We start from the raw sequence: 16317 nt of genomic DNA, 5'->3' as shown, positions 1-16317 counted from the left end.
TAGATTAACAGTGTTTATACTGGGATTATAAAAACATTTTAAATCCAAATAAAAATGCACTCCAAATATCAGTTTTCATGATCAGGTGCCCACCATGACAGCATAATCTGTTATTCAAACCAGTAACAACTGATTGAGAGGGTCTGCGGTCAAATCAGAAAATGTTTTGCTAGGAAAACATGCCAGCTGGCTAATATCGGAAGGAAGTTCAAAATGTTCAATGCTTTAGTTCTCTGATGGACATAAGAAGGATTGTATTTCACAAGAATAAAATGAGAAAAATGGAGAGCTACGTTTTATCAGAGCACTTGTACTTTTTACATTTTACCAAAGTTACTTTTATAATTATTCAAAATTTTAAATAAACTTTACATTTTTAACTAACTGGAATTCTTGTTATGGAAAGAGAAAAGATAACAGGTTTACTTAAGAGCATTAATTGGCTGTGTGACCTTGAGTAAGATACTGAAATCCCTCTGAGTCAGCTTCCTTGGTTATAAAGTAAGACTGTACAGATTAAATAACACCTGATAAATGTTAGGTAATCAAAACTGTCAGTTTCCTTTCTCTTTTCTTATTCAAAGTAAAATAATTATTTGTTTGTTGGGGGAAGGGTGGTAGATAAATGTAATACAATTTTAAAAACAGTTTCTTCTTATTTGTTATGTCACTGTTGGATCATTTTCAAATCTGACAGTCAGCTACAGGTGCTGTGATTGCTTCCTATGAAGCTATAAAATTAATAGCTTTGTTTCATCCAAAGGACCATTTGTAATGTTCTTAAGGCTACTTAAGGTGAATAATAGCCTTAATAACATAATGGCCAGACAAATTAAAACTATGAAGCCAATTCCGAAGAAAAGAAAGGCTAAAATTTTATTTGCAATGTAGTAATGAAGTTATACATATTTGCCACATAACGAAGTTAATAATCCTCAGTGAATCTATAATAGGTTAAATCTTTAGCGGTATTAAAACTGCTAGAGAGGTGTTGTATTATTTAAGCTAAAACATCCCCCCACCTAAGAAAATATTCCAAGACCCTAAAACTCAAAAGTTATTTTCTTTCTCCCCACTAAATCAGTTAAGAAAACAAGCACACCAATAAACAGACTAACAACTCTACCAGGTATTCAAAGGTTTCATTGTAGTCAAATGTTATTGTAAGGACTATTACTTTAGGGACCTATGTTCTCAAACTTCAGAGAATTAAAAACCTAAATAGAGCTCAAAGCAGAGGGTGGAAAATATAGGTGAAGGATATATACAACCAACTCCACCTTTTTATTACTGTCTGCTACTTATGAATGCACCTGTAGGCAAGTGTATGTTGTTTCACATTGCCAAGTGACTTGAAGTCTGAGCAGAGATGGGGATGCCTGAGCTGACTCTGTACATGAAGAGTTAAAGTAAAACTGACCCACAACCCACCATCTCCACTGCACACGTGCATGCATATACACATGAACTTGGAAAAGTTTAGTTGCAATTCATCTTTCCTCTTCTTTCCCACCCAGAATCTGAATTTTCACAGTGAATTAACAAGTAGAAAATTAACAAGTAGAAAGAGATACTGGGGCTTCCCTGGTGGCGCAGTGGTTGAGAATCTGCCTGCCAATGCAGGGGACACGGGTTCGAGCCCTGGTCTGGGAAGATCCCACATGTCGCGGAGCAACTAGGCCCGTGAGCCACAACTACTGAGCCTGCGCGTCTGGAGCCTGTGCTCCGCAACAGGAGAGGCCGCGATAGTGAGAGGCCCGCGCATCGCGATGAAGAGTGGCCCCCACTTGCCACAACTAGAGAAAGCTCTCGCACAGAAACGAAGACCCAACACAGCCATAAATTAATTAATTAATTAATTTTAAAAAAATAGTAAGGTTATAAAAAAAAAAAAAGAGATACTGAGTGAATGCTACACAGACAAATCCTGAAGAAAAAGTGACGTATTGAATATTTCAGTATGTCAAAATTTTTACAATGAGAACTAAATTTTCTTCAGGGTATATTTCACTTAGCTTGTGGATATATTTTTTTAATTATTCATAAACAAACAAACAAAGGAGATGATTTGAACATGGTCTGTTTGATTCCAGAACAATAGTCCTCAACCACTATTCAATAATGATTCTTAATAATTTCACTTTCTCTCTCTCCTTATTTTCTAGTGCATGGTCACCAAGGTTTAACCTTCAGCTAGACCATTCCATTATACAATATCCTCATAATCTATTATTTACCTTAGTACCATTTCTTCAGATTACTAAAGAAGGACAGAAGTTTTAAAAAATGCTCAGGCAGTAAAACTGGCAAGACTTGAAAATGAATTACAAAGGGGAGCAAAGGAAAGAGACCCTATGATGATCCTTAGGTATCTAGCTTCAGTGACTGACTGTGGAAGGTAAGGTAGGTAAGTTGAGGAAGCAAACAATGTGATCTACTTTTAAAAATTGATGTGGAGACAGTAATCAAGGTAAAATGTCCAGTGAGTACTTGACCATACCAGAGTAGGACTCAGTAGAGAGGTCTAGCATATGAATACTGGTGAAACAGGGAATATATCCAGTGAAAGTGGGTAAACGGAGCACACTGGAAGATATCAACAAAGTGTATAACAAGAGAGTATCTAAAATATATGTAGAACTCTTTCAAAGAGTGAGAAAGAGACAAAAATAAGTCGACAGTAAAATAAGCATAGAAAATGAATAGACAGTTTAAGAAAAGGATACCTAAATGGTCAGATAAGAATTTTAAAAGGTGCTAAATGCTCTAGCTAGCAGAAAAATCAAAATGAAGTATCACTTTTTTTCTTTTCTAATGAAGTTTGATAACACCTAATATGGAGAGAAATAAGAAAATGGTACTCTCCTACACTGTTGACATAAATGTCAATTCTAACAGCCAAGTTGAAGAGCAGTATGGAAGTATCAAGGCAAATTAAAGATGTATCTACTATATGACCCACCGAGTATGGGGCTTAGATTACCTCTTGCTCAGTGCACAGACATCTCATTTCAGTGCAAAACTGTAATACCAAACAACTTCAAACAACCCAAAAGTCCATCTACGAATAAAATGTATCTGTCACACAAAGGATGACTGTTAAAATGAATAAATCGTATCAAATTTTCTGTCTATCAGTACCTAACGAAGTCCTGAAAACAATGTTGGATGATAAAAACAAGACGCAGAAAAATGTATACCATTTGTTATAATTTTAAACAGACACGCTAACAGTGCAATTTGTACAACTGGATATACAGAGAAGCCCCTCCTGGTATAAAATACCTAAAATTACAGGAGAAAATAGGAAAACTTTTATTAAGCATGACTGAATTGTCCATAAGAGAAGAGAAATTACAAAAGGCAAAAGCAGTGAAAAAGTGCCAATGCAGAAGGGTAAGCAAATGGCAGGGTCTGTGTTTCCCTGGTGTCTACCACTCCCTGGCATTTAAGAACCTGATTTTTATGAACTCTGAGCACAAGGTTTAGGAGACAAAGCTGACCATAAGAAGGCAGGAAGCTGGATCAGAAACATTCCTTGCCCACCTGCCATATAAAGCCAAAAGCCCCTAAAGGTCAACACTCTTACTGTGTCCGCTAGAACAAAATCTGCCCAGCAGAAGGTGATGGTAGAGATACTTGCTGGTGAAGAGATTTCTGAAGCAGTCTCAGCATTGTGCTTACCTCTCTGGGTAATCTTCACTTAGATTTTTGCCTAATACTTAGTTTCTGCTGAGATAGGGGAAACCAGTCATCTACCTTGGCAGAAAATTGGGGGTTTATTCCCTGGACCGGGTAAAATAGTCTCTGGACTGAAGAATCCAGTTGAGGAAGAGAACCCAAATGAAAATCATAGGAATCACATGACATTTTATATTCTAAATTTTGACACACTTTTCAGGCACCCATCAAATAGGCAGCTCAACTTTACACCCTTCATGCAGGAGGAAAGAAGACTGTTATCCGAGGAAACTGTTCCAAAAGGGATATCCTAAAGATATCAACATCAAAGCTTCCCCAACCAAATGGCCCAGTAAGATCAGGTTGACAAGCCCTAACCCTGCACAAAGAGCTTCCAATAAACATTTTAGTGCTCCACTTAAATATAGGTGGATGGCCAAGGATCACCATGAAGGAAGTCTCTAATCAGAAGAAAGGAAGTCCTTCCCAAATAAAACTAACAAAAACAAGGAACTTGGAGGAAACACATTATGCAAGAAGATGAAAACCTCAACAAAATATTATTAATAGTCTCAAAGGAGAAAATATTAGACCCAGGAAGCAAGAACAGTATGACATTATAAAAAGAGAACAAAAAAGGGCTCTTAGAAATAAAGAGTACATTAGCAGAAAATCTAATAATTATCTCACAATTAAGCTAAAAAACTATTAAATGTTGAATCTTTGACTATTGGTTGAAAGAAAAGTAAAACAAGGTGAATGGATAAATAAACTGATACATCCATATAACGGAATATCATGCACTGCTAAAAAGAAATGAGCTATCACACCATGAAAAGACACAGAAGAACCTTAAATGCATATTACTAAATGAAAGAAGTCAATCTGAAAAGGCTACATACTATGTTCCAACTATGTGACACTCTGAAAAAGGCAGAACTATGGTGACAGTAAAAAGATCAGTGGTTTCCAGGGACTGGGGAGAGGGAAAGATGAATAGTAGAGCACAGAGGGTTTTTAGGGCAGTGAAACTATCCCATACATACTATAATGGTGGACATATATCATTATACATGTCAAAACCCACAGAATGTACAACACCAAGAGTGTTTAGGGGTAAAGATTCAGGATGTCTGCTACTTACTATCATATGGTTCATATAGAATAATAATAATATGCATGTATATATATATGTTTACATGTAATACATATATGTGATATTTATATTTATATACACATATGAAATATTAAAAGAATAATGATGCAAATGTGGCAAAATGTTAATAATTAATGAATCTAAGTGAAGGGCATACAGGAGTTCAGTGTACTATTCTTGTCACTTTTCTAGAAGTTTAACATTTTTTTCAAAATAAAAAGTCAAAAAAGTGCTATTTCCATTTTTTTTTAACATACCTATGTAAAATTTATCTTTAGCAATATTGTGATTAAAAACAAGGAACAGACAAATTGTACATGTAACCACGACTGTCCCCCTCTTCCCCCTTCAGCTACACGGGCCCTTTTGCATTTTCTCAAATTCTATCTGCAGTCTGGAGCCAATGTGCAGTCTTCAGCCATGGGGCCTCTGCATATGCAGTTTCTCCATCCTCATCTTGGCCCCCACTCCCTTGCCTAATTAACCCCTTTCCCTCCTTTAGGGCTCAGCTTTATCTCTCTGACCAGGTCAGCTCCCCGGTCAAATAGCATCATAAACTTCTTTTTTTTTTTAATTAATTTATTTTATTTATTCATTTTTTTTTGGCTGCATTGGGTCTTCGTTACTGCGCGCAGGCTTTCTCTAGTTGAGGCGAGCAGGGGCTACTCTTCATGGCAGTGCGCAGGCTTTTCATTGCAGTGGCTTCTCTTGTTGTGGAGCATGGGGTCTAGGCGTGTGGGCTTCAGTAGCTGTGGCACATGGGCTCAGTCGTTGTGGCTCACAGGCTCTAGAGCGCAGGCTCAGTAGTTATGGCGCACAGGCTTAGTTGCTCCGTGGCATGTGGGATCTTCCCAGACCAGGGCTCGATCCCATGTCCCCTGCATTGGCAGGCGGATTCTTAACGACTGAGCCACCAGGGAATCCCCAAACCTCTTCTGATAGCTTTAATTTTACACTTATTTGTATTACTCTCTACTTAACGTCTGTCTCACCTATTAGGCAATAAGCTTCACAAAGGCAAGAGACATGTCAAGTTTTGGTCACCATTCTAACCCAACACTTATCACAATGCCTGGCACATAGTAGAAGCTGAAAAAAAGAAATCTGGGGCTTCCCTGGTGGTGCATTGGTTAAGAATCCGTCTGCCAACACAGGGGACACGGGTTCGAGCCCTGGTCCGGGAAGATCCCACATGCCGCAGAGCAACTAAGCCCATGCGCCACAACTACTGAGCATGCGCTCTAGAGCCCGTGAGCCGCAACTACTGAGCTCACGTGCCACAACTACTGAAGACCGTGCGCCTAGAGCCCGTGCTCCACGACAAGAGAAGCCACTGCAATGAGAAGCCCCTGCACCGCAACAAAGAGTAGCCCCTGCTTGCCACAGCTAGAGAAAGCCTGTGCACAGCAATGAAGATCAAAGGCAGCCAAAAATAAAATAAATAAAATAAATAAATTTATTAAAAAAAAAAAAGAAATCTGGGGCAAGGAGGAAGAAAGGGAAGAAATTAACATGTATATAGACAGCTAAACAGTTGTACTGGCCTCCTTGCTATGCCTTGAACATGCCAGGCATTTTCTACCTCAGGGCCCTAGCATTTGCTGTTCCCTTTGCTTGGCAGTCCCTTCCCACAAAAATTTCCACAACTCTTCCTTCTTCCCCTCTTTCAAATCTTTGTTCAGATGGCATCATCTTGATGAGGTCTTCCTTGACTACCCTATTCCAAATCGCAAGAACTCTCCCACCCCAAATTCTAAACACTCCTTAGTAGCATCTCTATTTTATTTTCCTCTGCAGCACTTATTATGACCTAAAATGCTAAATATCTTATTTATTAGAGAATTATCTGTCTCTCCTCACTAGAAGATAAATCCCATAAGAGCAGGTATTTCTTTCAGTGCTATATTCCTAGAATATATATATATTCTTAGAATAAAGTTATTCTAAGAACTTAATAAATGTGTGGAAAGAATAACTGACTACCTAAGATAGAATTTTGTCAAAATTTTTCTATGTTCAAAATTTATCTTAATATACATTGTTTTAAATATGCAAAACAAGCAAACTATCCACACTTAGGAAAAACTATCTCTTGTTTTAAGATTATAGAATTCCTAATTTTCAGGTGTTAAATTATTCTTCCTTTTTCAAAATGATGGTTCTAGTCACTATTTTTTCTCAATGGCTTTATGTGCTAACATGAGAAATGTTCAAATCTGGCAATATCCAATTTGGGGGGAAATTTTATTGGTATATGAAATCTAAAAGTCTGGGAACTAGTGACATATAGGATTAAAATAATTCAGCAGGGACTTCCCTGGCAGTCCAGTAGTTAAGACTCCACGCTTCCAATGCAGGGGGCACGGCTTCGATCCCTAGTTGGGGAACTAAGATCCCACATGCTGCGTGGCACAGTCAAAAAAAAAAAAAAAAATCATCAGAATGCCATTTCACTATCTAGCCCAACAGACCTATTGAAACCATTCCACCTTTCAAAAATCTTCTTCTCTAGTCAAGACAGTCTCCTTACCATTTTCAAACCATCATGATTTTAATCCCCCTGTATGCTTCCTCTGAACTGACTTTTCCCTTCCTTCATCGCTTCTTTAAATTCTTCCCATCCAAAGACTTCCCTCCTTTAAGTATATTATGTAAAATCCAAGAAGGCTTTCCTTACCACTCCAGCCTACCTTCATCCTTCTCTCATCTGAATGCCTCTAGCCCCTTAGGTAGAGCTTATTCCAAACACTGGTTTGGCCCAAGCCAACTGTGTAAGAATCACTTCAGATTAAAAAAAGATTAAAAGGTTAAAAAAAAGACAATTTCCAGGGTCTCAGTGCAGATTAGGAAAATCAGTGTCCAAGACTGGGGTACAGAAGCCAGTATTTTTTAAAAGCACTCCCAAATGATTCTGCTTCACAGCCTGGCTTAGGAATAATTAATCTATACCACAGAGCCTGAAATTAGTCATAAAATACTTGGATTAAATAAACATTATTGGGCTTCCCTGGTGGCGCAGTGGTTGAGAATCTGCCTGCTAATGCAGGGGACACGGGTTCGAGCCCTGGTCTGGAAAGATCCCACATGCCGCGGAGCAACTAGGCCCGTGAGCCACAACTACTGAGCCTGCGCGTCTGAAGCCTGTGCTCTGCAACAAGAGAGGCCACGATAGTGAGAGTCCCGCGCACCGCAATGAAGAGTGGCCCCCGCTTGCCGCAACTAGAAGAAGCCCTCACACAGAAACGAAGACCTAACACAGCCAAATAAATAAATAAATAAATAATAATTAAAGGTGCTAATAATTTTTTAAAAAATAAATAAATAACATTATTTATGTGTGCTTTCTAGAACTTTTCAGGGAAGAAGTCTTATCAAATAAAAATAATTTTTAACCATAATAATCATAATAGTTGTATGTTTACCTTAAGATTTTAAATTAAATATCAAATGTGCATGTCCCATGTCAAATTATACATATAAAAGTCTTAATTTTGAAACAAATCATTTCAAATCTAATTGTAATATTTTGACAAATATATGCAGAGGCATTTGTGAATACAGTATATTGATATTATCATAGGAGAGCATATACTGCAAAGAAATTAATGTAATTAAGTTTATTCAAATGGGCAGCAAACAAAATTCACTTAAAAAAAAAAGTTAACCTAAATACAGTCTACTAACCTGTTTGTTGTTCTCTGCCATGGAAAGCTGCAATGCCAAGAGCATGGAGTCTGCACCACATACAGTAGTTCTCTCAGAGTTACAAAAAGTGTGCCAGTTCCTTCTGAACTCTTTAATCATATCCAAGACAGACTTCCGATTAAGCACAGCCATCCTCTTAAAGTAAGACAGAAGGCAATGTTAAAAAGCCTTATTTTAATTGGAAATTGATATTTAACATGTATAAGGAAGAAGAGTTACAGAAAAATAAATAGTGAACAAGAGGTCATTTCATATTTACTAAGATTGCTTTTAATTAAATTTAGGAAAACAGAATGATACAATTTCTGCCCAATCGTATTTTCCTCTCCTCTAGTTTTCTTAAGCCAAATCTTTGAAAATAACAAAATCCAATCTTCAATCTGAAAATTCATACAAAACAGATAAATGCAAATCCTGCAAACATAATTGTACACACAAACATAGCTAATTAAAGCTGTATTTTTAAAAATACTTATTTTGAGATAGATGGTAACATCTATGGTAGAATGCAAAAACAAAAAATTTCCTCCCATCCCTATATTGTCCCAAAAGGGATGGTCTATTTTCCACCCCTTTGAATCTGGGTCAGCCTTGTGACTTGATTTGACCAATAGAATGTGGCAAGAATGACATCATGGGAGTTCCGAGCCTAGATCTAGTTCCAAAAGGCCCATGCAGAAAAGAGTTAATATAGCAGGCCTGACTACTACCCTTTGAAAAGCCTGCTTATAGGGTTGGCCCTTGGTTGGCATCTGGGAACTTAGATTTCAGGACGATTTCCTGTAAGAATGGTTCACTGTGCCTAAACTATTTGTATAAATAATATAGCTTATGCTGAACATATGCTTTTCTTTTGAGTATGGAATTTGGGAACATAGAGGATACCTACATGTTCAGACCCCAGTAGAATCCCTGGGCACTGAATCTCTAAAGAGCTTCCCTGACAGATAATATTTCATGTGTTGTCGTAACTTGTTGCTGGTAGAATTAAGTATATCCTGTGCGACTCCACTAAGAGAAGACTTTTGGAGGCTTGTGCCTGATCTCCCCTGGACTTCACCCCATGTATCAATACCTTCTCCCTTTGCTGATTTTGCTTGGCATCAGTACAACTATATGCTGAGTCCCCTAAGTCCTCTTAGCAAATTATTCAACCTGAGGCGATCTTGGGGACCTCCTGACACAGGCCTTGCAGTTTTAGCTCTTACTCTCTTGCTACTCTCAGAATGACATATGAAGAAGTGCCAGTTAGCCTGCGGGAAAGGCCATATGGAGGAGAACCAAGGCACTCCAGGTGACAACCAATACCAACTCAAAGATATGTGAGTGAGGCTATCTTAGATTATCTAGACCCAATCAACCTGCCAGATGAAATACAGCACCATAAGTGATCCTAGGCAAGACCGGCAGAACCACATAACTAAGTCCAGCCCAAATCGCTGATCCACAAAATCATAAACATTTTAAATCGTTGTTGTTTTAAAGCCACTAAATTTCAGAGTGCTTTGCTACACAGCAATAGATAACCAATACAGTAATAGCTAATATTTAGAAACTTTCTTGGTGCCAGATATTTTCAAAAGCTTAATATTTATTACCTTATTCAATCTTCACAGGAGTCCTATGAAGAAGGTCTATTATTATCCTCATTTTACATCTGAAGAAAGCAATACCCTATGCCACTCAGCTAGCAAATGGCGAAATAGACCTAAATCCAAGATGCCGAAGTCCAAAAGCTGTGCTCTTAAATCACTATATTACATAACTTCTCCTGATAGACAAAGGCCTTTCAAAATAATTGGATGTAGTTCCAATGTTTTATATACTCAAGCCTATATGAGGCAGCCAATTCCTTTCTCTGAGCGTACAGACATGCCTCTAAACCTTTTTTTCCCTACTTCCTTTTAAGTACCCCAGTCTCCAACACAGTCACATGCCATTATCTTATTTGGGGTATTTTACTGTACACATTCCCATTTACTTACTCCTCTGTTATCTTTTTCTTCTTCTTTTATGTGGCATAAACAGAATCCAGGATGTTTACCAGGTATCTTGGGTTTGTATGATCAAAAAAATGGGCATGCGCCATTTACAAAATAATAATTTATAGATATAATCAGTGATGCAATTTAAAGATACAGGTAGAAGACTATAAATTAAAATATCTATAAAACTATATATCCTAGTAAATAATAAAATTCTCTTCAAAATATCCCCTTCATCTCTTAAAAGAAAAAAAACGTAAAGTGAAGAAATAAAGCTTCAGTGATATGACTAGTTTGCCTAAAATCAATCTTCAGTAGTAAATTATTTACTGGTATTATTTGAAGATACTATGAGTTCAGATTGCTAATAATGAAGACTGATCTGGAATTAGACTGTTCTGAATTCTGGCTCCACCACTTACAAGCTGTGAGACCTTCTCCAAGTTATGTCACCTCTCCCTGGCTCAGCTTCCTTGTACTGTACTGAAGATGAAAATAATAATACTCCTATCTCATAGGGTTTTGTGAAAAGTAAATGACATAAATACAAGGTAAGCTTTTAAAACTATGCCTGGCACATGTAAAAGTGAATCTCATCGAAGGGTCAGCATACTTTTGGAAAGGTTCAAATAGTAAACTTTTGAGGCGTTCAGGCCATCGGGTCTCTTACAACTACTCAACTTGACCTTGCAGTGTGAAACTAGCCACAGACAATACATAAACAAATGAGTATAGCCGGGCTTCAGCAAAACTTTACAGAAACTGAAATTTGAATATCATAATAATTTTCACATGTCACAAAATATTATTCTTCTCTTGATTTTTTTTTTTTCAACCATCCAAACATGTAAAAGCCATTCTTAGCTCAGGAACTGTCTGCACAAAAACAGGTAGTGCCACTAGTTTGCCAAGCTTGGTCTAGCCTCAACTCTTCCAGTAGCTAGCTGGCTGTGTGAGCCCAGACAATAAGCCTTACACCTGACTGCCTAGGTAGAGATATAATACTTTCCACAAATCAATGAGACAACGAATATGCAAGCATTCTGAATGTCAGGCTGAACTATACAAAAAGCTCTGATGAGCCTAAATTTCTTCACCTGTAAAACGGTGAAGATTATCTCCTACCTCATAAAATTAGGAGACGTTAGTGAGGCAAGTAAATAATCCACCTAGTGCCGGGCACTTAGTAGATGCTCAATAAAAAAAAAAATGGGCGTCGTTGCTGTTCACGGTCAGAATGCAGGTCCTAACAGTTCCTTGGGAGGATATAACAGGGAGAGTGCGAAAGCAGCGGAATTGTAGTCTACGTACGTTTTAGGATTGGAACCCTGGTTTCCTGCCCAACTAATGAATCTAAGTAGGGCTCTGTGAGCCTTATTCTTCCAGTCAGCAGATGATCCCTCAGGACCTTTCAGCTCCATCACTGGAACCTACGAACTCTGTTCAACACCCCCAGACCAAACCAGGCCCCAGTGCAAAGACACTGCACAAATAATACCGTAGACGGTCACATCGCTCTCTGCTGTTACCGAAAAACGCCCTCACAAGCCGCGCTTGAATCACCACTTAAAGTGTGACAGGCGGGCGAAGAGGAGGCGACACTCACCTGGCTCGGGGGAGAACCGGGAGGTGCAGACTCGCCTGAAGAAAGCTCCAGCCCGACTGCTGAGAGTGACCGCGGGTTTACATTTTAAATCTCGCGGGAGGGTCGGGGAGCCAATCGCAGCTCCCGCCCTCTGACCCGGAAGCAGAAGTGGCGCGCAGCAGCCCCTGGCGAAGATTAGCTCACCTCTAGCTGTTTCCAGACGCCCTCAGGTGCGTATAGCGCGTGAGCCCAAGGGGCAGCTCCTCTGTGCTTCCGGCCGCCCCGCGCCTCTACTCTATCTCTGGGAGTTCCTCCTCTCCCCGGGCCGTTCCCCACCCCTCTTCCCTCCGACCTCGGGCTCCGGGAGGTGGTAGCGGGGTCTCGCGGGACTTGCCTGGCACCGGGAGCGGTGTCGGGGCTCTGCCGGGACTTCTCTTGTTCCCTCCCTCCTCTGTCTTAGCAGTTTTAGAGGGGCAAGTCCAGCCCGCCTTGTACAGTGAGACCCTGAGACTGTAATTAGACTGAGCACTACTTTAATGAGCAATTAGGGACCGAGTTTCCGGATCTGGAATCTTTTGCACTTCCCACACCGATATCTTACCTGTTGGTCACCCTTAACAATTTTCAGTCCCCTTAAGGTTACTAGTTTATAGATTCCCGAGGTGGAACTCATCTCATATGATTCTCAGTAAATACTCATCAGGTATTTGATGTGTTTGTTATCGAGCCCAGATGTTTTCAGGACAACTCCTGCCGTCCAATTAAAAAAGCAAAACAACAACAACAAAAACTGATCTCTTTAGAATCCGTAAGTCTCATCTGGGAATGCTACTTCCAGAATGCCCACCAGCCCATGAAACGTTAGTTGAAGTTTTGTGCCTGGCCTTATGAATATTATTTTTGTATCCCATGTCGGCACTCCTTCCTCCAGATCGTATATTTTGTATCTGCTTATATTATAGCACTTTTCACACTGAATCATAAATAACCCTGGATTGTGAGCTCCTTCAAGGCAGGAGTCTGTGTTTTTCTTCTCTAGTACTGGTGTCCAACACTTAGGAAGGTCTCAAATTCTGGCTCCTCTTATGAGCGTGGAAAGCTAGTTAACCATCTAAAGTCTCGATTTCTTCATCTGTAAAATGGGGATCAGAGTTAGCACCTCCCTCTTAGGCTTGTGCAAGTATTAGACGTGATAATGTCAGTAAAATACTTAACGTGGCACCTGCAAATAGTGCTCCATGAATTTTAACTATCATTAATTTTTTATGAATATATTTACTATTAATGTGATTCCGTCTTTAAGTACTCACTGTATCTTTTAAACAATCTAAACAGAATTTTGTGGTGACTTATTCTGCAAGTATCATTCACAAAGTATATGAATAAGTAATTTTTTTTTGATCTGCCTGTAGTCACATCCTTATTTTGATTAATTGTGTAAAGTAATCCTTTGATGGTTTCTGTCTAACTGCTTCTGTGCTGTAATCCACAGTTTCGTGACCTTGTCCAATAGAAGGCTATTTTTACAGCTGCACGAGTTCTGCCATCCAGGATGAAGCAAGATGCCACAAGAAATGCTGCCTACATTGTGGATTGCGAAGATTATGTGCATGTGGTAGAATTCAATCCCTTTGAGAGTGGGGATTCAGGAAACCTAATTGCATATGGTGGCAATAATTTCGTGGTCATTGGCACATGTACATTTCAGGTTAGTGTACAAAACTGCAGTGAATGACAGTGAAGATATTTCACTGATAAGAAAACTTATACAAACTTTGGTAAACTTTGGCTAAACTTTAAAAGTATATTGAGTTTGAATGTTTAAAAAAAAATGATATGAAGAACTACTGAGAAAGACATTCCCAGTAATATATACCTGATACTTGTACAAACATTGAATAAGTAGTGAAAAAGAATATAGTTGACCCTTGAACAACATGGGTTTGAACTGCATGGTTCACTTATACATGGACTTTTTTCAATAGTAAATATTAGGATACAATAGGATCTTAAGTTAGTTGAATCTGCAAATGCCAAGGAGCTGCCCACAGGGAGGGCCTAGTGCAAGTTATAATAGGATTTTCGACTGCGAGGAAGGTCATCGCCCTAACTCCTGTTGTTGTTCAGGGGCAAGCCTATGTATATAAGGCTTCTCTTGTGCCTCGTGATTAGAAATGGAATATTCTGGTAATTGAAGTTTATGATTAACTGAACATACGTACAGGGAAAAATATCAATTCGATGAGATCTGATTAATTACTAAATCCAGCTTTTCTATTGATACATTTCAGTTTAACATAGGAAACAAGCTAGTATTGAGAGCTTAAAAAACAATCCTCCAGGAGATTTTATAGCTCTGATGATATTCAGCTTTCCTATTAATATGCTGTCATACTTTTTATACATCTAGAGTAAACAAAGTGTGAGATCATACTCATTGAACAGTCACTTTAACATAGTCATTAAGACAATGACTCTGGAGCCAAAATGGCTAGGTTTTTACTCCTTCCTGGCTTTACCTCTTAATAGCTATATGGCCTTGAACAGGTACTTAACCTCGCTTCTATAAAAATGAGGAAAATAATACACTGGACCCTTGAACAGCGCAGAGGTGAAGGGTGCCAATGAGTGCGGTCAAAATCCAGGTGTAACTATAGTACCCTGGTTCTTCATACGTGGATTCAACCAACAGCTGATCATATAATCCTATAGTATGTATGTACTGAAAAAAATCTGCATGTAAGTGGATCTGCACAGTTCAAACTCATGTTGTTCAAGGGTCAACTGCACTTAATAGGGTTTTGTGAGAATGTCATGAGTTAGCATGTACAGTTCCTGGAAGGCATCTGACACATTTAATACATATGTATGTTTTAGCTATCATTGATTTGGTCATCGGTGACACTCAGGCACAACCCCATATTTAATGGTGTGGTGCACACCATCTTTTCTCACAAGAAAGCTAGTTCTACATGTAAGAGAGACTTTGAACAATGAGAGGTCAACCCTCAGGAATCTCTGGTTAATCCTTTGTTTATTAGAATGTTATTCATGGAACACTATTTCCAAAATTGAGGTTAATCAATGAGGTAATTTGACAGAGACCAATTTTCAAAGATTTAAACTTTATCACCAAAGTGATGTTATAAACATTGTAAATATTATTTCCTCTTTTACTGAGAAGGCAGTTCGGTATCTTACAGTATTTTGACATCATAAATGCAGTTTAGCATTTTACAGTGCAATAAATGTATTAGGTTATACATAATTAGACTGTGTGTATATTTATCCTAAAGAGAAAGTATGAATTAAAAGCTTCAGTTTGTTGGTGTCTGCGTAGAATACAAAAGCTCTTACATTATCCCATGTTGTCTCTTAGGGTTGGGGTAGGAATTTCTAGCTTTTAGGCTACATATGGTCCTCGACCTAATTTCAGCTGGACTATCAGGTTAGGATCATAAAAAGTCACGTGATTAACAGAAATAATGTAACACAGTCTTGAAAAAGACTGAAGGGAAACCATTTTTCTAATACAGGCTACTAACCTACAAAAGAAGAAAGCAGCCCCCTACAGATAAAATTGATATTTTGCTTCATTACTTTTAAAATTAATAGCAGTAAACATAGAATTGTATTCAAAAGTACTGAAAAAATATGCTTTAGCACTAGTTTATGTTCAGCTAAAAAACGTTGAGGGAGAAAGTCAAAAAGGAAGAAGAAATAAGGAAAAAAGAAAAGGCAGAGGTGATGGGTGGCAGAGGGAAAATGACAAAATGAGAAAAAAAAATGAGTAAAAACGTTTGTATTGCTCTGTTATGGTTTGTGGTCATATGCATTTTCCTTGTTGATCCTCAGACCTGTGAAGCTGGCAATATGGGTCTTACCCCCAGATAACCTAAGGAAAGAATTGGATTTTTATTAATTTCGCAAGTAGTGAACACAAATTATATTCTGTGCCACGTACTGGAGATACAGTTAAACAACTGTCCCTGTCCTCATGGAGTTTCCATTCGACTTCAAAGAAGTTCAGGGATTTATCTGACTAGTAACTGAAGAAACAAGATCTAAATCTCATTTTTATACCCCTGTTCTTTTCCTTCTATGCTGCTATTCAGATAGGTTGAAGCCGTAGTTCAAACAGTTCTGGAGGAGAATTGAGTTTCAGTAATTTGCCATTGGGGATTCAGATTGCTTCTTTTGAAGTT

General features: G+C 38.5%; 2 protein-coding genes and 1 long non-coding RNA gene across 8 annotated transcripts in view; 1 reads left to right on the top strand and 2 right to left on the bottom strand.

Moving 5' to 3' along the window:
• Positions 1-12243, bottom strand: part of PARPBP (PARP1 binding protein) — a gene marked incomplete at its 3' end in the record, with an annotated part of 112005 nt that extends 99762 nt beyond the window's left edge. For 2 of the 6 annotated variants that reach the window (XM_082349639.1, XM_082349640.1), the window contains exons 1-2: positions 12134-12243; positions 8522-8677 (exon numbers count right to left, since the gene is read on the bottom strand). In XM_082349639.1, the coding sequence (XP_082205765.1) occupies positions 8522-8674 (153 nt within the window). In that variant the 5' untranslated portion in view covers positions 8675-8677; positions 12134-12243. Of the gene's footprint in view, positions 1-8521; positions 9210-12133 lie in introns of those variants that run through there. The other 4 variants (XM_082349641.1, XM_082349642.1, XM_082349643.1 and 1 more) reach the window with 3 other exon arrangements.
• LOC309608954 overlaps positions 1-16317 on the bottom strand; it is a 1139914-nt gene that overhangs the window by 1072647 nt on the left and 50950 nt on the right. The window lies entirely within an intron of this gene.
• Positions 12266-16317, top strand: part of NUP37 (nucleoporin 37) — a 41481-nt gene continuing 37429 nt past the window's right edge. Inside the window, exons 1-2 of the mRNA XM_082349675.1 lie at positions 12266-12342; positions 13605-13820. Of these exons, the coding sequence (XP_082205801.1) occupies positions 13665-13820 (156 nt within the window). The 5' untranslated portion in view covers positions 12266-12342; positions 13605-13664. The remainder of the gene's footprint in view (positions 12343-13604; positions 13821-16317) is intronic.

Source organism: Balaenoptera borealis (genome assembly GCF_965194805.1).
Source record: "Balaenoptera borealis genome assembly, chromosome: 13".
NCBI lineage: Eukaryota > Metazoa > Chordata > Mammalia > Artiodactyla > Balaenopteridae > Balaenoptera > Balaenoptera borealis.
The sequence above is the reverse complement of the archived record's forward strand: the minus strand, read 5'-3'. Positions and strand labels throughout refer to the sequence as shown.